The 27,222-nt window shown below is 36.3% G+C and overlaps 3 protein-coding genes and 1 pseudogene across 4 annotated transcripts; all 4 read right to left on the minus strand.

Annotated features, from left to right (window-relative positions):
* Positions 1 to 114: 114 nt before the first annotated feature.
* Positions 115 to 3,812, minus strand: LOC132170094 (putative GPI-anchored protein At1g61900). Its single transcript, XM_088515856.1, has 9 exons — positions 3,809 to 3,812; positions 3,496 to 3,675; positions 2,750 to 3,355; positions 2,059 to 2,304; positions 1,901 to 1,912; positions 1,591 to 1,668; positions 1,285 to 1,350; positions 1,087 to 1,131; positions 115 to 574 (listed from the first exon to the last, which is right to left on the minus strand). The coding sequence occupies exons 1-9, from the start codon at positions 3,810 to 3,812 to the stop codon at positions 516 to 518; spliced, it is 1,296 nt and encodes a 431-aa protein (XP_088371982.1). The 3' UTR covers positions 115 to 515.
* A 105-nt stretch (positions 3,813 to 3,917) lies between these two features.
* Positions 3,918 to 5,859, minus strand: LOC132170099 (protein DETOXIFICATION 40 pseudogene; annotated as a pseudogene).
* Positions 5,860 to 12,943: 7,084 nt separating this feature from the next.
* Positions 12,944 to 17,377, minus strand: LOC132171456 (protein DETOXIFICATION 40-like). Its single transcript, XM_088518764.1, has 6 exons — positions 16,749 to 17,377; positions 15,488 to 15,544; positions 14,871 to 15,109; positions 13,886 to 14,004; positions 13,552 to 13,638; positions 12,944 to 13,078 (listed from the first exon to the last, which is right to left on the minus strand). Exons 1-6 carry the CDS (start codon positions 17,372 to 17,374, stop codon positions 13,007 to 13,009), a joined length of 1,200 nt encoding a protein of 399 aa, XP_088374890.1. The 5' UTR covers positions 17,375 to 17,377; the 3' UTR covers positions 12,944 to 13,006.
* A 3,801-nt stretch (positions 17,378 to 21,178) lies between these two features.
* On the minus strand, positions 21,179 to 25,963 carry LOC132170100 (putative GPI-anchored protein At1g61900). Of its 2 annotated transcripts, XM_059581006.2 has the most exons (8): positions 25,635 to 25,957; positions 24,363 to 24,542; positions 23,617 to 24,222; positions 22,923 to 23,168; positions 22,765 to 22,776; positions 22,389 to 22,532; positions 22,191 to 22,235; positions 21,179 to 21,678 (listed from the first exon to the last, which is right to left on the minus strand). In XM_059581006.2, the coding sequence occupies exons 1-8, from the start codon at positions 25,702 to 25,704 to the stop codon at positions 21,608 to 21,610; spliced, it is 1,374 nt and encodes a 457-aa protein (XP_059436989.2). In that variant the 5' UTR covers positions 25,705 to 25,957; the 3' UTR covers positions 21,179 to 21,607. The 2 variants fall into 2 exon arrangements, with proteins under 2 accessions (XP_059436989.2, XP_088368558.1); XM_088512432.1 differs by lacking the exons at positions 21,179 to 21,678; positions 22,191 to 22,235 and having other exon boundaries at positions 22,458 to 22,532; positions 22,715 to 22,776; positions 25,635 to 25,963.
* Between the last annotated feature and the right edge of the window lie 1,259 nt (positions 25,964 to 27,222).

A 27,222-nucleotide genomic window follows, 5' to 3' on the forward strand; every position in this document is an offset into this window, starting at 1 on the left:
TAATTTTGATGAATTGCAAATAATTGAGATAATAATCATGATTATTTTCTCCAATCCCAAACAAGATTTAGTCAAGCCCACGCCTAGCCCAAGAGTTGGTTCTGACTAGGAAAGTGGGTCAATTGTTTTCATAAATAGATAAAGCACTGAAAAATATAGGCATTGGCCATGTTACAAACAAGTTACAACAACAGAGCTTTTTCCTCCTACAACCTAAATTTACATAGCAATCTCAATATGGGTAATTACAACATCAATTTCCTCAAATTCCTAATTTCCTGTACAAAAATTTTATAACACCAGCAGGCAAGAATCAAGAATCAAGAATCAATGACTAGAAACACAGTTATAAATTTACCTAAAACCCAATACACAATTGCCTTCTACTGAGAGGGCACAGAGATTGGATGAAGATAGTCCTTTCTTGGACATAACACTCATCTAGTTATCCTTTGCTCTTCAAGGACTGGCAAGGTGCAATGTCCATGGGAAAACTTCTTCAAATTAGAAGAGCATTATGAGGACCATTGAGGAAGCAAGAGCAGAAAATGTATGACATCATCGTTACAAAGTCCTGCAAAGCAAGTGAGCATCAGGTCAATGAGGGCTTGGGAAGTTCCACAATGCAAAGCAACAGGTTATAGTGAGAACTTGGGATGCACAAAGTATAGTTTTCAATTACACAAGGCTTCCTCCAACCTCTTTGCCAACAAGTTGTGTGTTTTATTAGGATAAAGAAAGTGGGTGACTGAGGGATTCTGTTTCTCAATCTTCCTCCCAACAAAAACCGGTGCCAGTCGAACTTTGCAATAAAGCCAACTCTGCCTGTGTCATTCTACTTCATGTTCTTTTCATGGAAATTGAGGCGGAAGGGTAAAGATACTTCATTACCAACTTGATGGGACCAAATTGGATTACAGGCACTTTTTCATTTTTGTATGACAACTACCTCAATTAAGACAACTACCATTCTTGGCAAGTAAAACTATGAAACTAAGCATCTGTTGTTGTTATCCAAAATTGAGGATTGCACAAATCTTAATTCACATTAGGTGAAAAGGAAAAATAAATAACAGGGATACTTACCACTCTGAGCAGATGCTGCTGCTGGAAGTGCAGGTATTTTGACAGCTGAAATCCAATACGCCAGGTTGATAAACATAACAGAAAGAAAATAAGCCTTTGTTTCACCAAAAGAACCTTAATTTTCAAAAGGAATAAGAAAGAAATTCGCAAGACCTGGCACTCTATATAAATAAATAAAATTCAATGCTTAGGACATACTTTTATTGCATGATGAACCTGGAACGTGCGATGTAGTGGGCCAGGGAGCCGGAATGTTGTCATTCATATGGTATTTTTGTGTTTATGTTTTCTGCCCGCCTAACCATATGGCAGAGTATTCTTATTTATAATGAAACAATGCATAGTTATCAACAATAAAACAGAAACCTATTTGTACTCAAATATCTAAGACTTTGATGTTTGATGAAGTTCGTCTTCTCGGTGTTTGTCTTTTGCTTGGAGTGTATCTGCTTTGAGAGTTTGGGCTGCTTGTGATGCTTCATCTTTATCTGATCTAATAATTCAGATCACAAAGGAAGCTTACTCCTGAAGATGTGTCAAATGTTGCATCAGACGGCATGCTTGGCAAAAGACATCCAGCCTCTGCTCCATAAAAAGGACGAAGAAAAGTGAGCTAATCACAAAATTACAATCAGAAAATAATTATTTTTAGTCCATTCACTGACACAGATCTAGATTAGAAACTGAAGGTTCTATTACCAGAACTTGTGTCAGAAAAGAAAGGACACTAGAAAGAAAGGAAAAGAATAATTTCAGCATCATACTTTCGTCTATAGCTCATCAAATCGCAATGCGTATGCATTATGCACATTACCTTGATTTCCAACTGAGACGTTCAAATCATTATTCCACAGCATATCAAAACGGCCAAAAAATGACAAAACAATCATGTATTAGAATCAGCTTAGAGTCAATGTGACAGAGAACAGATATAGTTTGCTCATGAAAAGGGAATCAAGAAACACCACCAACCTTGGAGGGAGAAATCCTTGAGGCTTACATGACAGAGGGTATACACATTTTCAGTTATATTTAACTTTCTTAACTTTATTCCCAATGATGTAGCACAATCCAAGGCTTGCAAGTTGGTTATAAAACTCTGCTTTTGCAAGTGGGACACATAGCTTTCCATGGCGCTACAGCATGCTGTCTGGTTACTTATCCCATCCCCGCACCCCCTTGCAACATGCCTCATGTCAGGGAAAACCAGGGGGCAAACTGAAGCAGAAAATACAAGAGAAAAACTAAGAAAAGAAATACAAGACCAGTGAGGCCAGCTCATGGGATTGGCATCACTAATTGAAACTAAACAAGTACAAGAAAATATAGCAAACAAGAACACAAAGAAATTAATATGGAATTAATTAATTTTCTAGATAAAGAATTGATCAAAGTGAACCTCAAGTAGGATTTTGCACTAACAAAAAATTTTTCTTCATCGAAATGGAGACATTGAGGCGAAAGATGCAGTGTTTTGTATTAGAGTGAGCTATCAGAGGTATGCAATATTCCGCATACTCCCACATGTAATAATTTTTCTTCTAATACATGCACTCCAATGGGTTTGTGGATACTTTAGTGTCAGGAGGTCTCTCTAACAAAACCCTAGACCAATAATCTTGAGTGAGGTACTCTGGACCTCCATGTACTAGCCGAAACTCACCTTGACTTACATTGCAATTTGATAGTCCTCTGAGAACTTTTTTCGAACGAGAAGGATCAAGTTTACTAGCCAGCCACCGAAGGACAATACTTTTACAGTCATTTACCCTAGTCGAGTACTCAGGTAAGACGTGGGACCCATCCATGCTCAAAATCTCAGAAGCTTTCAATGCAATCCTTGTAGCAGCTTCTAATATTGCACTCTGACAAATTTGGGCGCAGCATTCTTTTACAGGATCAATCACTTCACAAGCTGCCAGAAGCTTAGAAGTATCTACTGTGTTCTCAAACTCATTAACATGTTTAACTGGGCAAGATGCTTCAGTGAGAATTGAAGCATGAACCGAGCAAATCTGTGTTAGACTATCATTTGCACCCTGACCTATCAGAATCTGCTCAATATCTGAGAGACAAGGTTTGGCAAGGGTCCTATTTAAAGCAAGCACATTGGTTTCTTTACTTGACTGACCAATGAGAATTGCAAGAGTGGCTTCCAACTGCGGACAACAAATTACATTAGCCAGAAATGGTGCAAAAGCGGACCAGCAATCTATTGCAGTTATACCCATGAAGCTTTCAGCAGCAGAGAAGTTTAACATACAGAGCCCTGTAATGGAAGAGAGAGATAACCAAGCAGAAAACGTAAGTGAAATTCTCAAACCAAATAGCTTTAAGAATGGAATGTAAATAAAGATTTTACTAACATTAAAAAAACTACAAAAACTATATATAAATAAATTAATAGACCTGATAATTTTGGGACAGTAGCATTTGTGAAGGGTACCAATGGTGAAGGTGCAAGAAGAGGAAGAAAAGGCTGAGGAGAACCACTAGGAGAGATCTCAGGAAGAATAGCATCCATTTTTCTTACCATAAGAACAGGACCTTTAGGATGATCTAACCGGGTGCAGCAAGATTCATGGAAACCTATACCAAAAGCAAGGGAAAGTGTGGATATAATCTTGAAAATTTAAATATAGTAACAAAAAATCATACATGTATAGCTTCCTCTTGCGTTTTACAAAATTGAAGTTAAAAAGATTTGAATTGCTAGAGGCACGCATACAGAGAGATACTAGAAAATATTCTAGAGATGAAAAAGGAGTAAACTTGTAAAAACCTGAAGGGGCAATAAATATGATTCTTTACAAATTAAAACATGAAACTGACTAGAAAAGTAACCAAAAATAAAACAGTAAATCCAAGCAAAACAACCCATTAATTGCCATGCTGCACACAATGAGAGAATAATAATAATTAAAAGTAAGTCCACAAAAGGTAGTTCAATCAGTTAGGACCACGTATAATGAAGCGAAGGTCACTAGTTCGTATCTCCCTCCTTTTGTGCAGACATGTCAAAAATAAAAAATAATAATAATAAAAAAGAGCACATAGAATAAAGGCTTATTTAGCATTAGCTAGGAACAGAGGCGGATATAAAGGGTGGCAAGCTCGCACCCGCCCCTTCAAAAAGTTTAGATTCTTTTTTTTTTTTTTTTTAAAGGTAATTTTTTTAGTTTTCTTGACCCTGTTGTATCTTTAAACGTGATTCCTGAGGAATCACACTACTACTGTATCATTTTAAGGGAAAATGCTCCAGTCCTACAGCTTTTATTAACAAGAGTGTGCAACTGTTCATGTTCTGAAAGGATCCGGCTTACAAATAACAGTATGTATGTTGTAGTTTAAGCAACGGTCAAGATTGAATCTTTCAAAATATTTCTTCATTTTCTCTCTCCTATTAAAAACTTCTCAAAATAAGTTAATTTTGAGATTCAATCTTAATAACTGCTTACACTATAGCATTCATGCTATTATTTTAGGATACGGCTTACATTTAATAATAACATGTATGATGTAGTAAAAACAATGGTTAAGATTGAATCTCTCAAAATCTCTCTTCATTTTCTTTCTCTTCTAAAAGTAAGTCAACTTTGAGATTCAATCTTAACCGTTGCTTTTACTACAGCTAACATACATGTTGTTATTAAAGCCAGATCCATCCAAAAGACAATTCCTTCCATTGCATGATAGAATTTAATATCATTAATGCACCTAATGACATGTCATTTAAAGTATTTAAAATGGCATGGAAACATATTTATCATGTGATTGAGGGGGTGAGGAATAGGATCATCTTCGATTCATACAAATTAGATAATATCCATAAATAGGTGTTTTCGTCTTTTTACTTTTTAAGAGGACAAAAATACAGAAAATGATCATCTCTATTTCAAAATCCCTCAATTTCCTCCATTTAGTACATTTTGAAGGGTAGTGTTGTCTAAAAGTTTTAATGATGGTAGTGCATTAAATGCAATATCCTTCAAAATGCACTAAATGAAAGAAATTGAAGGATTTTGAAATGGAGAGGATCATTTTTCCAAAAATATATTTCTAATATAACTAATGAGATATTATCCAGTTCAAATGAATTTGAGAGAATCCTAATTCTGGGGCCGAAGGTTATCTATCTTACCAGACGGCAGGAGAATCCAAAGCAAGCTCGGGGTCTGGGAGCAGCCCAGCAACCAAGACCAGAATCTGATAGTACCACGTTTCCAAACACAGCATAACGGCCGACGCCGACGACAATTTCAGGAAATCCCAGAGCCTAGAAAATGCCTGCATACTCAAGCCATTCCACGTCAGCTTACAGTTGCCGCTCACCAAGATATACACCAACTGTGCCACCACAATTATCCACCATGACAGGCTCAGCACCAACGACGAGCCGATCAACCCCATGCCCAGTTTGTACACAGCCACCCAGCTCAGCAGCAGGTGCACCACAAGCATCGCCGCCGATATGTACGCACTGGGGGCCACAATGCTCTGGGATTGGAGGAATTTTTGTATGGGGAAGTTCACAGCGTAAGCAAATATTTGCGGAATGAGTCCGTAGACGAAAACTGCTGCTGCGGACACCACAGCCGTTGATTCACCTAGTAAAAGCAATATAGGCTCTGATAGAACGTAGATCACCGTCGCTGGAATGCTAGTCAAAGTCAGCACGATCGTTGCTCTTTGCAGATAAACGCCTTGCATTTCATACCTGTGGGCTCCATATGCCTGCCCGCATAGAATCTTTACCGCGCTTCCCATGCCTAACTACACAAACAAATCAAACACACATTAATAATTCATCATTAATTTTTTATTTTTACCACCGGCCACATCATCAAAATGAGAAACGATATACCACGAGGCTGTAGGCGAAGAGTTGGATGCCGCTGTTGCCAAGAGAGGCGGCGGTGAGCTCAAGATTGCCGAGGTGGCTGGTGAAGACTCAGGTGGACAAGGACATTAAGTTGTTGATCATGCAGACGAAGACCACCGGTGCGGCAAGGCGGAAGAGGATCTTCAATTCGACGAAGGTGGCCAACCGAAGGCAATTGAGACGCGGTAACTTTGTATCCGAGAGCACCTTTTCTAACCGCGAGTCCACTACATGGGGGCCAGAAGAGATGGGTTCCGGTTCGAGCGGCTGCGCTTGGTCAGAGACTAAGATGGGTTGGTGGAGGTGATCATGATGATCATCTTGGGAGGTGGCCATGGCTGATCGGTGATCAGCGGCGGTGAGGTGGTCGCTCTTGATGATGATGAGTAAGGAGATAAGAGGTGGAAAAAATCTTGTGGACTTTCAGTCTGGAGGCATTTTAGATCACTCCCTTGCTATTATTACAGCAGGTTTTTTTCAAAGTTTTGGCCCTAAACCTTTTGAATTCTATAACTATTAGTTGGAGCATAAAGGGTTTATGGATTGGGTGAGGGAAGACTGGAATATTCAGGTTGATGGTTTTCCTATGTATCAGTTGTATGTGAAGCTTAGATCTGTCAAAGGGGTGTTGAGAAAACAAAATGTGGCTTGTTTTGGAAATCTAAAACAGAAAGTTCTGCAGGCTCGAGATTATTTGGATTTAGCTCAAAGAGAGGTTATTGCTTCTTTTGGTAGGGCTGATTGTTTGCTTAAGGAAAGGGAGTGCCTTCATATATACTTATGTTTCCATAACAAAAGCTGAAGAATCTTTTTTGAAGCAAAAAGCTAGGAATCAATGGCTGCAGCTAGGTGACCAGAATAATAGTTTCTTTCATAAATCCCTTAAAGTGCAACATGCAAAGAACACCATCACTCATTTGTGGGATGAGAACGGCCACAAAGTAGATGATGTACTGATCAAATGATCTTTAATGAGTCCAAGGCAGCTCGTATAAGACATTTGATTCCAGTTGTCATTCCTGCTGAAAAGGCAATTTTGTTGGACAAAGAAGTTACAGAAGAAGAGATCAGAGAGACTTTATTTCACATGAAAGCCAATAAGGCCCTTGGTCCTGATGGATTTTCTACTGATTTTTTCAAGGCTGCTTGGCCTATTGTTGGGAAGGAGGTGGTAGTTGCGATTCAGAATTTTTTTCTCTCTGGTTTGTTACTGAAAGAAGTTAATGCTACTATCCTCACTTTGGTTCCTATGAAGACTAACCCTTCTGCTATGGGGGATTTCAGACCAATAGCTTGCTATAATGTCATTTACAAATGCATTACAAAGATTATTGCAAATAGGATGCTGCCCCTTTTGGGAGATTTGGTGAGTATGAATCAATCAGCCTTTATTCCATCTAGAAGTACTTTTGAAAATGTCTTGTTGGCTCATAAACTTGTTAGAAATTATCATAAGGGTAAGGGGAAGCCTAGATGCACCTTGAAGGTTGACCTCATGAAAGCTTATGATTCAGTCAATTGGGCGTTCATGATCCATTGTCTTCATTGTTTTGGTTTTCCAGAGAAGTTTCCGAGTTGGATCAGGGAATGCATTACCTCTCCTAGGTTTTCGGTTTGTTTGAATAGGACTTTGGTTGGCTATTTTGAAGGAAAAAGGGTCTAAGGCAGGAGAATCCTTTGTCTCCCTATTTGTTTGTCCTAGCTATGGAAGTTTTTTCTAGGATCATGGCTGAATCTACTACTACTGCTTCGAGTTTCAAGTTTCACCCCAAATGCTTGAAAATGAAGCTTACTCATCTTTATTTTGCTGATGATTTGCTTATTTTTTCTGAAGCCAGTTTGGGGTCTATTAAGGTCATTAAAGATGCTTTGGCTGAGTTTGAGGAGTTGTCTGGCTTGAAAGCCAATCATTCAAAAAGTTCTTTTTTCTGCTCTGGTATTTCAGATAGGACTAAGCTCAATTTATTGAATGATTTGCAGATGAAGGAGGGTGTTCTCCCTATGAGATACCTTGTGGTTCCCCTAATATCTTCTAGGCTTTCTTTTACTGATTGTTATGTGCTTTTGGATAAAATTACTTCTAGAATTGATTCTTGGTTATCTAGGAATCTCTCTTATGCAGGCAGGCTTCAGTTGTTGTCTTCTGTTTTGTACTGTCTGCAAGTTTATTGGACAGGTATTTTCATTCTCCCCGAGAAAATTATAAAGGCTATAGAGCATAAATTTAATCGGTTTCTGTGGAATGGAAAGTCTGTTGAGGCTACAAAAACAAAAGTGGCTTGGTCTGATGTTTGTTTTCCTAAGAAAGAGGGTGGTTTGGGGTTGAAAAGTATTGATGTCTGGAATAAAACCTCTATGCTTAGGCACATTTGGAGTTTGTTTGAAAGGTTAGGATCTCTTTGGGTGACCTGGGTTAAGGAAAAAAATTTAAAACAAAAGAGTTTTTGGAGTGTTAGCATTCCTCAGAATTGCTCTTGGTGTTGGAGGAAGCTACTTAGGTTGAGGGATACTACAAAGAAGTTTTTGAGATTTGAAGTTGGAAATGGGAAAAATATACATCTTTGGTTGGATTTGTGGCACCCTGCTAGCGTTCTTTTTGAGAAGTATGGCTTTAGAGTTGTTTATGATGCCCAAAGTAGTGTGGAGGCAAAACTATCTTCTATCATTCACAATGGAGATTGGTTTTGGAGGCCTGCTAGGTTTGAAGCTTTGGTGGATATTCAAATTCGACTTGCTGAAATCAGTTTGGGATCTTCTGATAAACCCACATGGACTGCTTCTAGGAAAGGAGTATATGTTAGTTATGATACTTGAGAGGCTCTTAGGGAAAAGAGAGGTCAAGTTGAGTGGTGGAAGTTAGTCTGGTTTTCTCTAGCTATTCCTATATAAGCAAGCTTTCATCTTATGGCTTGCCATGAAGGATAGGTTGGATACAGGAGAAAGGCTATTGAGTTGGGGTTATAAAGGAGATGTCAATTGCTCTTTCTGCAGAAATCAAATGGAGAACCACAACCATTTATTTTTTGAATGTAGTTTCTACTATAGAGTAGAAGTTTTGTATGTCCAGATGCAAAGTGGCTAACCCACCTATTATTTGGGAGGATATCATACAATTGGGATGTGATTCTTGGAGGTGCAATACTCTTAAAGGCTGCTTGTGTCGGCTAGGTTTTGGTTCTGCAGTGTACAATATTTGGAGAACTAGAAATGAAATTAAACATGCAGGACTCCCAAGGACAGAAGAACAGATTTTGAAGCAAATTTTATGGGAAGTTCGTGCAAGAGTTGCTGGGAAAGGAAAACTCCCAAAGACTAAGGAGAATTTGGTGCTCTGTTCCTTATGGAACCTACCTGCAAGTATACTTTGTTGATGGAAGTTACTGTAGGTTTCTGAACTTGCCTGTAACTTACTTTGTTGATGAAAGTTTGGTTTTGTCTAGTCTTTTGTAAGGGCTTGGTTTAGCCTGTTTCTGGGTTGCTGTTGGTGTTTTGCAACTTGTGTTTTTTTTGTTTAGTGTGGTTTTGGTTTTGGCCTCTGCATAGGCTGTTTTCAGCCTGCTTTGCCAGGTTTGTTTTAGGTGTTGATGTGTAATTGGTTACTGTTTTGATATATATAGTTGCTTATTCATCAAAAAGATAAGAGGTGGAAAATGGGTTAAGATTTATGACGCGTTGCATAAATGCATGAGATATATGGTCCCCTTCCTTTACAGCTTGAAAAGAGAATTTAGGGAATAAATTTCGTAAGAGCTTTGGTGGGAAGTCTTTGCCTTTTGCTGATGCTTCATGGCCGATGCGTGCGTACGTGTATCGATCGAATGTGTGCCCTCATCTACTTTGTAATCTTGCTGGAGAGTATTTGTATCCACTTACTGTAAATCAATCATTAGAGAATAATTATTATTATTAGTGTTACGTCAGTAAAATAAAATTAAAAAAATGAGATACGTTAAATCGTCATACCTTTATGAATAAATCTTAATACTATACGGAACATATTCCGTATTACCTACGTGTTTTTGTGTACGTGTGTGTATTTACTTGCTCTTAATTTTGGTAAATATTAAATTAAACAGCTTCAAATTTTGTTGGTTCAATTAAGATGGGTATATATATATATATATATATATATATATATATATAACCAAAAAATGGTTTGGGTGAATTCGCTATGAGTGCTCTTAAATCTCTACTTTTTAGACTCGCTACTTTAACAAAAATAAAAAATAGTAAAATGAACAGTACTCACCAAATATAAAAAGTATTATTCATTCACCTATTGATTAAACAACTCATTTCTCTTTCTTTTTTGCTTTTCGTTTCTCTCTCTTCCTTTAATAGTTAAAAAAAGAATAAACAAATCTTTAAAAAGAATATTTAAATGGAATAGTGAAAGTTGATTGTTAAAATAGTGAGGCTGCTGGGGTACTCTAAAAAACTGAGTTGTTAAAATAGAAAAAAAAAAAAAAAAAAAATGTACTTTTAGTTATTTTGATGAGTAAAATTTAGTGAGGTTGAATTACCAGGTACCACGCGATTTGAGAAGCCCCTAAACTTCAAAGCCTCTCAATTTGGACCCCAGAACTTTCAATTGTAGTTAATTTGAACCCCTTCGTCAGATTTAGCAGTTAACTTTCCTGATTTACCCTTAAAAAGACTAAAATATCCCCTTTTTTTTTTAACTTTTTTTTAAAAATTTGTAATTAAGGGTAAATTTGAAATTTTATAAAAAAAAAATTATGAGTATAAACGTCATTGTCTCACTTTTAATATTTAAAATCTGATGGAGGCCAAGATTCAAATTGTTTGCAATTGAAAATTTAAGGGTCCAAATTAAAAAAGTATTAAAGTTTAAAGAAATTTTGAAATCACTTGATAATTTAGAAGTATAAAGTAAAGTTATCCTATTAATTAACTTTCTACACGATTGGAAGATTAGATGTGGAGGCCAAAAGATCATTGAAAGTTTGTGTGACAGCAAGCAATTATGACATCATGCATGAGCTGTACGTGATGAACATTCATGCTGGATAAAACATGTTAGTTGTCTCACTTGTCTGTACTACAATATTCATGCATCGATCTTCTCGATCGGGCTGCATTTTTTTTTATCCCCCCTCGTTCTATCCCCATTTGTTGTGGGAAAAACCCACCTGATAATTTGTAAAGTATAAAAGAATGAGAGTGTGCGTACGACGACTCCTAGTTTGCTCAGACCAGTGGGATATAGTTTGCTCACCAAAAAAAAAAAAACAAGAATCCTTGGAATAGTGTTAGATTCTTGGTATGGATAGTTAGCTGAGAATGATGAGATGGCCGCCATGGATTGTCAGTGGGTTGGGTAAGAAGCTAGAGGTAACATTAATATACTTGCCAACCGTCATTCGATGATCTTAAGCCTTTCTTTAAAATGACATGCACCTAAATTGTATGCTAAGCTTGATTAGGAATTTGGCTTTCTGAGTTGAGGGGTAAACGCGCGCATCTGAAAAGGAAACCAGCCAAAAGGCTGCATAGATAACTCTCGTGCTTCCATAGTACTCCCATGCATTTCCATTCTCTTCTCTCTTACTTTTACTGTTTATGTTTCTTTACTAGTTTTCGCATCTATTTATCGCATGTATTTTTAAGTGACTTTTCACTTAAAAGTTAAACATGTAGCATTAGGTATCTCATACGTTACTTTTTCTTTTTCTTTTTCTTATTCTTATTCTTTTTTAAAATCTGAATTGAAGGACCAATGATTATGATCCCTTTCTATTTAGCAGTGCAACCATGCACGAAGAGAGCTCAATTATAAGAATAGTTGCTGAAAGTTTCAAGACTTCCCGTCCTCGCATGCCTAGCTGTAGTGCATGTCTTGAAGAGTGAGGCACATATAATTGGGAAGCCCAAATTAATGTAGGTTCATAGTTAGAACATGTTTGTTGTTATGTTTACTGTCGTAATGTCCTTAGGGTTATTGGGCTGACTAGCTTAGATGGACGTACATTATTAGCCTGACAAAGGCCTCTTCTTCTTCTTCTTCTTCAATTTCTTACACTTTATGAACTCAAATTAATTGTCATATTTTTTAAAATTCCTCTTTTCCTAATTGTCATATTTTTTAATATTTGTCTTTTCAGCAGCTTCTTTATGCAAAGAGGTAGAGTATGCAAGAGAAAGAACGGAAGAAGAGTAGAGAGTAGAAAAACCAACAAGATTTAAAAAAATATAAATAAATAAAAAATTAAGAGGAGAAAGAATGATAGAATAAAAAAAACATCTTTTAACGTTTGGTGCTCGAGCGTATAGTGCTGACCAAAATTTGGTGAGCACTATAGTAGCTGACCAAATTTTTATCCAGATTGCTTAGGCGAATGCAACTCATCTTGCTATTATTTTAGCATTCCGTCTAGCCGAAATGCCGCCCCCCACCCAAAAAACCAAAACAGAAGATACAAAGAAATATTAAATCAATCCATCTAAACGTTTCAATAGGAGATGGAAAATGGTACCAAAATGGATGCCTCATGATCAGCCATAACCATCATTGTAGGCTTATGAAGTTAAGGATGGTGGGCTTGTTACTTGATGTAAAAACGGCATGAGAAATGCTATTTATTGCATTTTTATCTCATAGTTATTTTACAATGTTATTGTAGCAATCTCGACAAACTCTTGAATTATTATTTTTTTAAGAAAAAAAAATTAATACAAATGTTGGTCAAGACTACTACATCAACATTATTAAATAATTATAAAATAAAAAATGCAATTTAGCATTACTCATGAGTAATTAATACCTCTTGATCAAGAGATTTTTTATTTATTTATTTATTTTTTTTTATTTTTTTTTGAAGATAATAGAAAATTTCTCATTAAGGAATCAATCAGTCGGAGTAAAATGCTCCGATATCAAAACAACACGAATACACTTAGGCGGCAAAACCAACCATGAATTATTCTCACAGTTTTTCACAGCAAACTGCGCAATTAGATGAGCCATTGTGTTCCCTTCCCTTCTAACAAAGGAAAACTGCCACTGATCAAGAGGTATTAATTGTTCGAAAGAGGCTCCTTCTTAATGCTCTCATCCCACTTATCCAAACGCTTTTGTGCAACTTCAACCTGAAAATTTTCAAATTTCAATACCCATAATAATCACCAGGCTGCTAAATTCAATAATATGCTAAACAAATATCCAAGAAATTAAGTGGATTCTAATCGGATGTAATTTTTTAGCAGTTATTTGTTAAAATTTCAAGAATTTAGGCAGAAAATGAGAGACATGCCAGAGGGATTAAGTAAATGCCAAATGTAGATTAATGGAATTTTTTGGGGTTGGTGGGTAATTGACTAATTAATAATATAGTCAAAATAAGAATGTTAATTGAACTTTTCTAATTTTTATTATATTTTCAGTGTCAGCATCATAATTCCACTTGGCCAATAAAATGGTCATTCCTTGCCATTATGGGTCCAGAATTTCGGCCTGATATACATTTCAATATTGTCATGATCAGAAGACATGACTTAATTAATGGCAACTTTATTATGTGATATTGAACAAAATGATTACTCAAGCTGCTTTTACAGTTTACCTCTTTATTCCAATCAGTCCGAAATGTGACCCACAATAAGATGAGAGTCTGAATAAAAGTTCCCCCTATCATGCCAGACCATATACCCTGCACCAAAACCATTTTGAGCAATTTCTATTCGAAATTCAAATGTAAAGATTCAAATTTGGCTCGGGTTCAATTTCGGATGGAGCTAAACCGTTGGGATTAAGGCACGTGTCAAATAACGAGACATAGGACACACGCATCTTAATTTTAACGAGCCTAATTTTAACTGAAATTAAATCGGTCGAATCGTGACATTTGTAAGCGAAAATGAGATGATGATAATGATAAAGAAAGTAAGAACTCAAACCTTAGCTCCAAGGTTGAACTTGAAGCCCAGAACTGCACCCACGGGGATACCAACTATGTAGTAACATCCCACATTAACGTATGCCACAAATGCTTGCCATCCACAACCAACAGCAACTCCTTGAAAATGAAAAATGAAAAAAAAAAACAAAACAAAAACAAAATTAAATCCCATTCATCAGTTTTTGTCTTGTGTCTAAGTGGTCTTAGTCTTAGTCTATTCTCCATTAAGGAAAGAAGACATGCAGACAAATGAGACACAAACAAAATTCCATTGAGATTACACTTGTGTTAATTTCCGTCAGTCCTAGCTAGCTTTTGTATTTTATTCCTGGCCTTCACATCACTATCCTAGCTAGCAAAAGGGAACTTAAACTCTATCTAATTTCTCTTTTTGAACGTGATTCAATGAGATTCAGAGTAAATAGAAATCATATCTAGATTACATTGTAAACGTACCATGGAAGCTCACCTAGATGAGTAGGGTGAAAAGTATTTCATTCTCTTTAGTGTGTTCTTATACTTGGAATGAGGAGGAAATTTTTCTAAGCGAGCTTAATTTAAGGAAATTTTTGTTTAAAGAAATGATGAATTTAATAATTTAATTCAAATTCAAATTTTTTTTTTTACTACCTATTTTTTTGGTTGTATTTCTTATATTTTTCACATTAAAATTCCGTTTGTTTCGATGTTAAATATTTTATATTATTATGTTTTTGAATGTTTTTCAAATTCAACCCAGGCATGCGTGGTATTTCTTATGCTTTTAACCCTAAACTACTCGATTAGGTAAAAAAAAAAAAAAAAAAAACCCTAAACTACTTTTGCATGGCCAGCCATGCGTCGAATTGATTACAATAACATAAATCATTAAAATTTAATTTTTTAATTATACTTTAATATTAATGTGAAGTTTTAGTTTATATATGTTTATCCATTAATTTTGATATTTAAGTGAAGAAAATATTAATTGTTTAATTAATTACCGGATAAAACGGGTTGGATCCCATTAAGTATGATAGAGACGGCCAGGAAGGGAGAGAGTTCAGAGACAGCATCAGCAATAGTAGTGCCACTGGTGAAGACATAGCTCATGACATGTCTCAGCACAAGAACAAGGATGGCGCAGATCAAGGCGATGACGAGAGAGCTTAGAGTTACTATCACAACTGAATATGCTGCTGATTTCGGATGCTTTGCCCCCAGCTCGTTGCTCACCCTCACACTGTTATATTATTTAATACTTAATTATGTTATATATATCAATAATCCCTCACCACAAAAATTTTCACATTTAATGACTCTTTAATAATGACGTTTTTTGCCCCAAAAAAAAGTTATTATTAAACTAGTGACGTTGAAATAGTGGTTTTTTTCAAAATGACTTCAATTGTAGAGACTATAATCCAAATTAATGACATTTGAACAGAAAAATGTAGTGCAAATGCGACATTTTAGTCAAAACGCCACCTTTTAGAATGTGACAAGTGAAAACGTGTCATTAAATGTGAAAAATTTTGTAGTGACTCTTATAATTAATCTTACGAGAAAAAAAAAAAAAAAAAATTGAGTGGTAACAAACATGTTTGATGCATGTACTAACCTTGCGGCCGCATTGAATCCCACTGAGATCATATACGCCCATCCAGATATTGTCAAGCTGCATTAATTATATATATATATTTATAATGAGAGTATGTGCCATAAACTTTTTTGTTAAACAAGATTTAAAATGGTATTAGAGTTAAAGATTCTGAATTCCAATCTTGTTTCAGTTCTTTACCCACCATTTAAACTAAATATTCAAGTGTTGAAGTATCTCACTTATTAAAAACGAAATTTGAGTTCACACATTATAGAGAATATCAATGTATTGATTACATGATTAAATTTATCGATTCTTATTGACTTAAACTTTTGAGATAAATGACGATTTACCACTTTCGCACCATATATGGCTAAGGAGGACCTATGAAATATATAGCAGGTCTTTAGCTAGAAGGGACTATGGTGGCAAAAGTGATCATATAAAGGCAGAAGTAAGGAATGCTTGGAATGGTAGCAGAATCAATAGAAAGCACAGGTTGAATGTTACTTGTAGCCTGTAGGATATGGATCCATTTGGAGCCGCCATATATGGCCACCACAGCCTCTTTTAATTTCTTTTTCTGCACATTACTGTCTGTAAAACTTGTAGTGATGCGTCTCCATCTTATTCTATCAGAAAAATCCAAGAGATATATGGGGAAAAAAATATTATAGGGAACGAATTGTATGACCAATAAATGGATTATTTAAAAAAAAAAAAAAAAAAAAAAAGGAAAAGGCAAAGGCAAAGGACGTGTGAACGAAGAATCGGAGTAGATGATCTAACCAGCTTTTATTATATGTATGTTTTTTTTTTATATAGACTTTCTTCTCCCATCCTTCAACATTTTCAAATTACCAAAGTGAGAAAATAAAAAGGAAAAACTTTATTTTAGACCTCTGAACTACTGCGCGTTTTGAGAAAATTCTTTCAAAATTCAAAAGCTCTCAATTTACACTCCTGAACTTTCAATTTCAATCAATTTACCTCACTCTATTAGTTTTAGCCGTTAACTTCTTACCAAAATGCTTAAAAGACTAAGTTACCCTTCGATTTTTGTTTTTTTAAAAGGAAATCAAAGGTAAATTTGAAATTTTATAAAAAAATCAAAAGTATAAACGTCATTTTATCATTTTTAACGTTTAGAATATAACGGAGGAGATAAATTAATTCAAAATTATTGAAAATTTGTGGGTATAAATTGAGAGACTTTTCAAAAACACGAGATACTTCAAATTAGTCTCACCAAATAAAAAAGAAAAAGGAATTTTGTTACCCGATGGCGAGAGCGTCCAACTCAATCTCAGCATTTGGAAGCAAGCCAGCGATCAACACAAGTATCTGATAATACCAAGTCTCAAGGCAAATCATTATAGCGGATGCAGTAGACAATTTCAGAAACTCCCAGAGGCCAGAGAAAGCCTGCAGGCTAAAACCATTCCACGTACGCTTGCATTTTTCACTCGTCAAGATGTACACAAACTGTGCAATCACTATGACCCACCATGAGAAGCTGAGCGTCAAGGATGCGCCCAGCAGCCCCCAGCCCAGCTTGTAAATCACCAGCCAGCTCAGCAACACGTGCACCACAAACGTAGCGGCGGAGATGTAGGAGCTCGGCGCCACTATGCTCTGCGCTTGGAGGAACTTTTGGATTGGAAAATTTGCAGCGTAGGCAAAGATTTGTGGGATGAGTCCGTACACGAATATTGCAGCTGACGAGGCAATGGAGGATGATTCGCCTAGCAGGAGCAAGAGGGGCTTGGAGAAAATGTAGATGAACATAACTAGGACAGATGTCGACATCAGGAGGATCGTTGATCGCTGGAGATATACTCCAAGCATTTCGTACTTGTGCGCACCGTAAGCCTGCCCGCACAGTGTCTCCACGGCGCTCCCCATTCCAAGCTGCCCAAACAAACCTTGTAACGTGTCAGATGTAGGATGAAAGATAGTAAATAAAGGAAGTGTTGGGGTTAATTAATAATTACCAGGAGGCCGAAGGCGAATATTTGGATGCCGTTGTTTCCGAGAGAGGCGGCGGCGAGCTCGAGATTGCCGAGGTGGCCGCAGAGGATTTGGGTGGACATGATGGTGAGGCTGTTGACCAAGTAAACGACGATGGCGGGGGCTGCGAGGCGGAAGAGGGTTTTCAGCTCAAGCCATGTGGCAGATTGATGGCGCCGGAAGTATGAAAGCTGCGTGTTTGATAGAACGTCTTCTAGTGCGGTGCTAATCACTGATGGCTCAACTGTTGCTGTTTTTGACTCTAATATCGTTTGATGCAGCTCATTCTCAACCGACTCCATTCTCTCTCTCTCTCTCTCTCTCTCTCTCTCTCTCTCAATGATCGTAAATATTTATAAAGGTTTACAAAGAATGGGATTTCAGATGGAGGATAGCCACTAGCTAGGAAGGTTCCTGGAATGGAGGGTGGATGATGTTCCTCGAGAGGCCAATGAGGTGGCACACAGCCTGGCGAAATTTTCAAGATTCTGAATTTGCATGTTTCAGGAAACGATGCAAATTAAGCTGTCAAGCAGGTTAACGTACATCATCCCTGAGAGCTTAATTGAGCTCCGAGCATCAATTCCTGGAAATTCTTGGGTAGTCAAAAAAGTTTTGAGTCGTCGTCAACCCTCTGCATGTGACAGACATATATTTTCTTGTTTTCTCACTAGGCTATGATTAGGAGAAAAATTAAAATACTTTCGTCTTCCTCTAGTGCTTTTGGAAACACCGTGTTCTGAATCCATTTCTCTCGTTTACACGGCTGAGATTGTTTCATCCTGGTTGACCTTGACCGATCAAGGTGATAGATGGATATATATAAAGGCACATCATTTGAACTGCTGAGTTAAGAACACAGTGTACACTATATTACCCGTGTAGTGGGATTCTTGTACACACAACTGGCGAGTGGCGAGTGGCGAGTGGCGACGTAGACATCATACATCCAATTAAACTTTAGTTTCTTAATAGATTATTCGCTCTATATAGGAATTAATCATGGAATCCAGCAAATAAAGTTAATTCTGGTCGTATTTCCACATTGGATTCTCATTTTTTTTTTTAGCCATTTGAAATGGATGGACTTTTCTAACATATGCCTATTTGTTTTTTTGGGTTAAATATATTTAAGTCCATTTAACTATCGGTCTTTTTTAAAAAAAAAAAAAAAAAAAAAAAAAAAAAAGGTTCTTTAGAGTATGACTCTTAGATACATAAAACAACAATTTTGTTAGAATTAAGCCATTTTTTTTGTCATTTTCCCAAGAATATCCCTATTATTTTTTTAAAAAAATTAAATACATTTCTATATATATATATATATATATATATATATATATATATATAAAATGGTTAAATTTTGATTAAATACTAAAATACATATCGTGAGGTTATTAATTATCCCTATTCGTCTTAATTTGCATGAAGTTTTGATTTTTGATTTTATTTTTTTAATTAACCTATGATTTTTTTTAAAGAAAATATGTGTACTTTTGGAAGAATGACAGAAAAGTGGTTTTATTACAACAAAATTGTAGTTTGATGTATCTTACCTCTGAAAAATATTAGGTAGGCACAAATACTGGGGGAAAAAAAAAAAAAAAAAAGGAAATTTTAATGGTTTTCGCTTATTTTTATTTAGTGCTTGAATTTTTAAATCCAACGGTCCACACAAACAGTTCGCTATGTGACGTGTGGCATGAGGTAAGAATTATATTAAAATAAGAAACGATACAAGAAATTTAAAAGAAAAAAAAAAAAAATCAATAGAGACACAACTTTGGACCAACTTAATTAGTTAATTAGGTGGCTCAAAATCTCCTTAAAGTTGTCGGACTCGGGTATGGTTCAAAGGGTGGTCTGTCCGAGGATTATTTAATTAGGGCAAAAAATAGCTCCAATGAAAATGAATATTTCACATGGAGGAGTGTGTAGCTGTATATTGGGCTTATCCTCGGAAGTCGGAATAGTACAAGTTGCCCTACTTTGTGATTTCAATTTCACTTACAAAATGGGATTTTCAGTAGTTATGTTGTTTGAACAATGCATAAATTTGAACAGTCTAAGAAAAGAGAATTGCAGAGCTTATATGTCACGACTGGATGGAGCTCGCGTATCTTAAATTGATTGTGGTTTCTAGCACTATTCTAAGAAGAATATTATATCAACAAACAACTCAAAATATTCTTAAAAAATTAATTGATATAGTTTTTTTTTTTTTTTTTTTTTTTAAATAAGGACCTATTCGTATAGCATTCTAAGTCCACCTCTTTGTATAGTATGTTTTTTTTTTTTATAAGGACCACCTATGATCTACAAGAGTTAAGTAGAAACCTGCAAAACTAATAGGTGGCTTGTAATTAAGTTTCGGCTGCCTGAGTCTCCTCATCAGTGGCTAGAGGAATCAATGCTAAAATAAAAGGATAGTGACCCCAATAATTTTGATGAATTGCAAATAATTGAGATAATAATCATAATTTTCTCCAATCCCAAACAAGATTTAGTCATGCCCAAATGTATAAGTTAGCTTATGCTGACGAATTCTAATAACATAAGATTTTGCTGCAGGCCATATGCATGGTTTCTCACCTAATACGTTGCCTGCATGCGGCAGTCTTTGAAATTGCATTAAAAAAATGGTTACATACTTAATACCTCTATGGGGTTTGATAACTTTTTTTTTTTTTTCCCCTGAGGTTTGATTTTTATCACAGGAGGTCCCTACGGTTTTGATAAATGACCAAGTTAGTCCCTCCGTCAGTTGACCTAACGAAATTGCCCGCGAACCAATCAGATGTTGACACGTGACACCTACTGAATTTTTTTAAAAAAAATTTAAAAAAAATTATATTTAAAACAAAAAGAAAAGGAAAAAAAATTGGGGGTGGCTCCCACGGAGCCTAGGGGGTGGCTCGGCCACCCCCATGGCCAAAGGGGGCGGCCCACCCCGTTGGTGTCCAAGGGGGTGGTCAAAACCCACCTCTAGTGGGTACTGAGCCACCCCCAATTTTTTTTCCTTTACTTTTTTTTTTTAATTTAAAAAAATATATTTTTTTTTTTAATTTTAAAACAATATATTTTTTTTTAATTTTAAAAAAAAATTAAGTAGACGCCACGTATCAAGATCTGATTGGTCCACGTGGAATTCCGTTAGGTCAACTAACGGTCAACAGACGAAGGGACTAACTTGGACATTTATTAAAATCACAAGGACCTCCTGTTATAAAAACCAAATCCCATGAGAGAAAAAATAAAATTATCAAACCCATGAAGTATTTAGTATTTAACCCATAAAAAAATCAGATTTTCAAAGTCCGAAACTCTTCTGGCCCTTTGTTTAATGGACCGACTATTGGCAGCTCTAGCCCAACCCTTGAGGCATGTGTGGAAGCCCAGGTTGGCATGCCCAATCTCTCTCCCCCACACACGTCGGACAATTATCACACCATATTGAATCCTAAGATAAAGCCCAAGGCCACGTTTGTTCATTTATTTATTATTTATTTATTTATTTATTGTTAACATGTTCTCACAAGAAAAAGAAAAATGAGAAAAAAAATTCAAACTAATGGCTTCTGTTTTATGAGGCGTAATTCACAGCAAAGAACAAAAAAACATTTTGAATCTTAATAAAGGGCATTATAGAAACAGTATTATTAAAAGTAAACATCAAGCTGGAGTGGATTGGGCCTTCAGTTGTCAAGCCCACGCCTAGCCCAAGAGTTGGTTCTGACTAGAAAAGTGGGTCAATTGTTTTCATAAATAGATAAAGCACTGAAAAATATAGGCATTGGCCATGTTACAAACAAGTTACAACAACAGAGCTTTTTCCTCCTACAACCTAAATTTACATAGCAATCTCAATATGGGTAATTACAACATCAATTTCCTCAAATTCCTAATTTCCTGTACAAAAATTTTATTACACCAGCAGGTAAGAATCAAGAATCAATGACTAGAAACACAGTTATAAATTTACCTAAAACCCAATACACAATTGCCTTCTACTGAGAGGGCACACAGATTGGATGAGGATTGTCCTTTCTTGGACATAACATTCATCTAGTTATCCTTTGCTCTTCAAGGACTGGCAAGGTGCAATGTCCATGGGAAAACTTCTTCAAATTAGAAGAGCATTATGAGGACCATTGAGGAAGCAAAGAGCAGAAAATGTATGACATCATCGTTACAAAGTCCTGCAAAGCAAGTGAGCATCAGGTCAATGAGGGCTTGGGAAGATCCACAATGCAAAGCAACAGGTTATAGTGAGAACTTGGGATGCACAAAGTATAGTTTTCAATAACACAAGGCTTCCTCCAACCTCTTTGCCAACAAGTTGTGTGTTTTATTAGGATAAAGAAAGTGGGTGACTGAGGGATTCTGTTTCTCAATCTTCCTCCCAACAAAAACCGGTGCCAGTCGAACTTTGCAATAAAGCCAACTCTGCCTGTGTCATTCCACTTCATGTTCTTTTCATGGAAATTGAGGCGGAAGGGTAAAGATACTTCATTACCAACTTGATGGGACCAAATTGGATTACAGGCACTTTTTCATTTTTGTATGACAACTACCTCAATTAAGACAACTACCATTCTTGGCAAGTAAAACTATGAAACTAAGCATCTGTTGTTGTTATCTACAATTGAGGATTGCACAAATCTTAATTCACATTAGGTGAAAAGGAAAAATAAATAACAGGGATACTTACCACTCTGAGCAGATGCTGCTGCTGGAAGTGCAGGTATTTTGACAGCTGAAATCCAATACGCCAGGTTGATAAACATAACAGAAAGAAAATAAGCCTTTGTTTCACCAAAAGAACCTTAATTTTCAAAAGGAATAAGAAAGAAATTCGCAAGACCTGGCACTCTATATAAATAAATAAAATTCAATGCTTAGGACATACTTTTCTTGCATGATGAACCTGGAACGTGCGATGTAGTGGGCCAGGGAGCCGGAATGTTGTCATTCAGATCACAAAGGAAGCTTACACCTGAAGATGTGTCAAATGTTGCATCAGACGGCATGCTTGGCAAAAGACATCCAGCCTCTGCTCCATAAAAAGGACGAAGAAAAGTGAGCTAATCACAAAATTACAATCAGAAAATAATTATTTTTAGTCCATTCACTGACACAGATCTAGATTAGAAACTGAAGGTTCTATTACCAGAACTTGTGTCAGAAAAGAAAGGACACTAGAAAGAAAGGAAAAGAATAATTTCAGCATCATACTTTCGTCTATAGCTCATCAAATCGCAATGCGTATGCATTATGCACATTACCTTGATTTCCAACTGAGACGTTCAAATCATTATTCCACAGCATATCAAAACGGCCAAAAAATGACAAAACAATCATGTATTAGAATCAGCTTAGAGTCAATGTGACCGAGAACAGATATAGTTTGCTCATGAAAAGGGAATCAAGAAACACCACCAACCTTGGAGGGAGAAATCCTTGAGGCTTACATGACAGAGGGTATACACATTTTCAGTTATATTTAACTTTCTTAACTTTATTCCCAATGATGTAGCACAATCCAAGGCTTGCAAGTTGGTTATAAAACTCTGCTTTTGCAAGTGGGACACATAGCTTTCCATGGCGCTACAGCATGCTGTCTGGTTACTTATCCCATCCCCGCACCCCCTTGCAACATGCCTCATGTCAGGGAAAACCAGGGGGCAAACTGAAGCAGAAAATACAAGAGAAAAACTAAGAAAAGAAATACAAGACCAGTGAGGCCAGCTCATGGGATTGGCATCACTAATTGAAACTAAACAAGTACAAGAAAATATAGCAAACAAGAACACAAAGAAATATGGAATTAATTAATTTTCTAGATAAAGAATTGATCAAAGTGAACCTCAAGTAGGATTTTGTACTAACAAAAATTTTTTCCCTTCATTGAAATGGAGACATTGAGGCGAAAGATGCAGTGTTTTGTATTAGAGTGAGGTGAGCTATCAAAGGTATGCAATATTCCGCATACTCCCACATGCAATAATTTTTCTTCTAATACATGCACTCCAATGGGTTTGTGGATGCTTTAGTGTCAGGAGGTCTCTCTAACAAAACCCTAGACCAAAAATCTTGAGTGAGGTACTCTGGACCTCCATGTACTAGCCGAAACTCACCTTGATTTACTTTGCAATTTGATAGTCCTCTGAGAACTTTTTTCGAACGAGAAGGATCAAGTTTACTAGCCAGCCACCGAAGGACAATACTTTTACAGTCATTTACCCTAGTCGAGTACTCAGGTAAGACGTGGGACCCATCCATGCTCAAAATCTCAGAAGCTTTCAATGCAATCCTTGTAGCAGCTTCTAATATTGCACTCTGACAAATTTGGGCGCAGCATTCTTTTACAGGATCAATCACTTCACAAGCTGCCAGAAGCTTAGAAGTATCTACTGTGTTCTCAAACTCATTAACATGTTTAACTGGGCAAGATGCTTCAGTGAGAATTGAAGCATGAACGGAGCAAATCTGTGTTAGACTATCATTTGCACCCTGACCTATCAGAATCTGCTCAATATCTGAGAGACAAGGTTTGGCAAGGGTCCTATTTAAAGCAAGCACATTGGTTTCTTTACTTGACTGACCAATGAGAATTGCAAGAGTGGCTTCCAACTGCGGACAACAAATTACATTAGCCAGAAATGGTGCAAAAGCGGACCAGCAATCTATTGCAGTTACACCCATCAAGCTTTCAGCAGCAGAGAAGTTTAACATACAGAGCCCTGTAATGGAAGAGAGAGATAACCAAGCAGAAAATGTAAGTGAAATTCTCAATCCAAATAGCTTTAAGAATGGAATGTAAATAAAGATTTTACTAACATTAAAAAAACTACAAAAACTATATATAAATAAATTAATAGACCTGATAATTTTGGGACAGTAGCATTTGTGAAGGGTACCAATGGTGAAGGTGCAAGAAGAGGAAGAAAAGGCTGAGGAGAACCACTAGGAGAGATCTCAGGAAGAATAGCATCCATTTTTCTTACCATAAGAACAGGACCTTTAGGATGATCTAACCGGCTGCAGCAAGATTCATGGAAACCTATACCAAAAGCATGGGAAAGAGAGGATATTATCTTGTAAATTTAAATATCGTAACAAAAAATCATACATGTATAGCTTCCTCTTGCGTTTTACAAAATTAAAGTTAAAAAGATTTGAATTGCTTCAGGCACGCATACAGAGAGATACTAGAAAATATTCTAGAGATGAAAAAGGAGTAAACTTGTAAAAACCTGAAGAGGCAATAAATATGATTCTTTACAAATTAAAACATAAAACTGACTAGAAAAGTAACCAAAAATAAAACAGTAAATCCAAGCAAAACAGCCTAGAAAAGAAAAAATAGTAAAATAGAGTGAAAGCTCTAAACTTTAACACAAAATTTGACAAGTAACTGAGGCTTTAAGCGGACGTTTTACCCTCCATTAAACAACACACAAAAAAGGAGTCTCATTGACCCGTTAATTTATTTTGTTCTAAGTAAAGGATGCAGTATGACTTCTCCCTTATTGATCAATTCTCCGGAAATTGTTACCAAGTACAAAGTCCTCAGACGCACCCAATAAGATCATGCTTATGTTAGCAGCATTTCCATGAAAAGCAACCTTGCCAAAATTTAAGCCATGTAAAGTGATTTGAGACATTAATTGTGTCCCATTTGTCACAACAACAGCGGGCCACTACACCAACACAGTGGCAAGTTATTAATACAACTCTGTACCTAAACTAATGAAACCAATTAATTCCAAAACCCTAGCACTACCCTCAATCAGAAGCTTCAGAACAAGAAATTAATTCATAGCAAACACAACATGGAGATCATACAAGTAAACCGATAGTGCCAATAGCACAAGAGACTATAAGCTCAGCCAATCTATTGCCGGTGCAACACATTCTCAAAAGCTGAAAAATAAAAGGAACTTTGAACACCATGTTTACATACCACTGGTGAAATTCTAGAAAACGCATTTAAAAAACAAAAAACCAAAACCAAAACAAAACCCAGTTGCATTTCTTCCAAAATAGAGGAAATTAACAATGACCCAACTGAGAAAGCTCACAGATCATGTGAAATAAGTTAAATAACCAAAACCCATAAAAGGAATCACAAAGTAAAAAGCTGCATACTCACAGAGAACCAACAGAAACAGTTCCACAAGAACGATGTTGAGACTGAACTTGAGAGACACCCACCCTTTCATGCCTTCACTTCTATCACTCTCAAACAGAAAGAAAAAGAATCAAAAACAGTAGCGCCCAAACGCTGCCAAACAAAGCTAAAAAGGAAACAAAGTAGAAAGAGTGGCTAAGAAGTCTCAGCCTTTGGAATTAACTATTAAGGGAGTGGTGGATGTGTGAATAAACAAATGTAGAGAAAGAGACAGAGTATTGAGAAGCCATGAATGAGCTCCAAAGTGTGTGGGGACGAAAGCCGTACTAGTAAGTAATAATATTAGCTGTGAGAGAGTGAGGGGTAGGGCCCCACATGGCCAAGGGCCCAAGAAACTCAGACAAAACAGCACCGGTCGCATTAACGCCATCGATTGCCTTTTCCCCCACTCGCCACTTTGTACACCAGTTCTGTCTTGCACGCGTGACACGTGTGTGGAGCTGCTTGCTTGCATGCTTGCCGTGTCTCACACACGTGTGGATTTCTCATTCCTTCAGGGGTTTACAGCCAATTTCGCCAGCTGGTTGTTCAAGTAATTAATATTTGTCAGTGCATGGGTTTGGGATTTAATTTTTCTGGTGCTAGCTAGTTTTTGAGGATAATTATAAGTGGTTTTTATTTTTGTTTTCAAAATTTCTTCTGGCATCACATGACATCACATAAAACGTAACAATTTATTTATTTTTTAAATATTTTAAATAGCATTTTATGTTTATGATTATTTATTAACATTGTTTAAAAAAAAAAAAAAAAAAAAACAGAAAATGAGAAGTTTAGCAAACATTCTAGTCATTTAAATTAATTAATAGAGAAGTGTTGGATCCATTTTCACCTTTACATGTTTAAATACTTACTCTTTAAGGTGATAGTTGCCTAAAAAAGTAAGTACATATAATTAAAAAAATGTTGTAGTAAAAAGTTAGTATAGCAATTACCACATAAAGGAGTAAGCGTTAGATAAGGTAAGAGTGAGAGCTCGTGTAGCACTCCTTTAATTAATATGAAACTCTTCAACATTGAATATGGATAGACAATAATTTAATTCAACAACACATGTGAAAAAGCTTATATGAGATTCACTTATTCGAATAAGTGATCAAACAGCTCAAAATTTATTTAGACAATAATGATAAAAAGTGGTTGAGATAACCGAATCACTCTAATAGCTAATAAAAAATGATTCAGCCACTTAATAGCAGTTATTGTGTGTAATCATTTATTTAAAATGAAGTGCTCGTATAAAAACAATTGCAACCGATGGATCTCAAATTCTCAATCCATATTTTCATTCACTTATAAGTGTTAATAAATAATCTATGTGTTGCTTAGGTATTTCGCACCACCTTTTGTGCTTATTCTTTTCTCTGTGCTTTTTAGTGTTATTGTGTGGGTACATAATACATTTACAATAGGCCGCTGAACATTGCGGTGGGCGGCAACAGGAGACGATGCCAGCGCGATGTGGGCAATAGGGCCTACCCGAAATTGACATTTCAATGGGCTGGGCTCACTCTGGGTCGACTATTAAGACTATAATTCAAGTTGGACA

Source organism: Corylus avellana, chromosome 1, assembly GCF_965113065.1.
Source record: "Corylus avellana chromosome 1, dhCorAvel1.hap1.2, whole genome shotgun sequence".
In the NCBI taxonomy this organism is placed as follows: domain Eukaryota; kingdom Viridiplantae; phylum Streptophyta; class Magnoliopsida; order Fagales; family Betulaceae; genus Corylus; species Corylus avellana.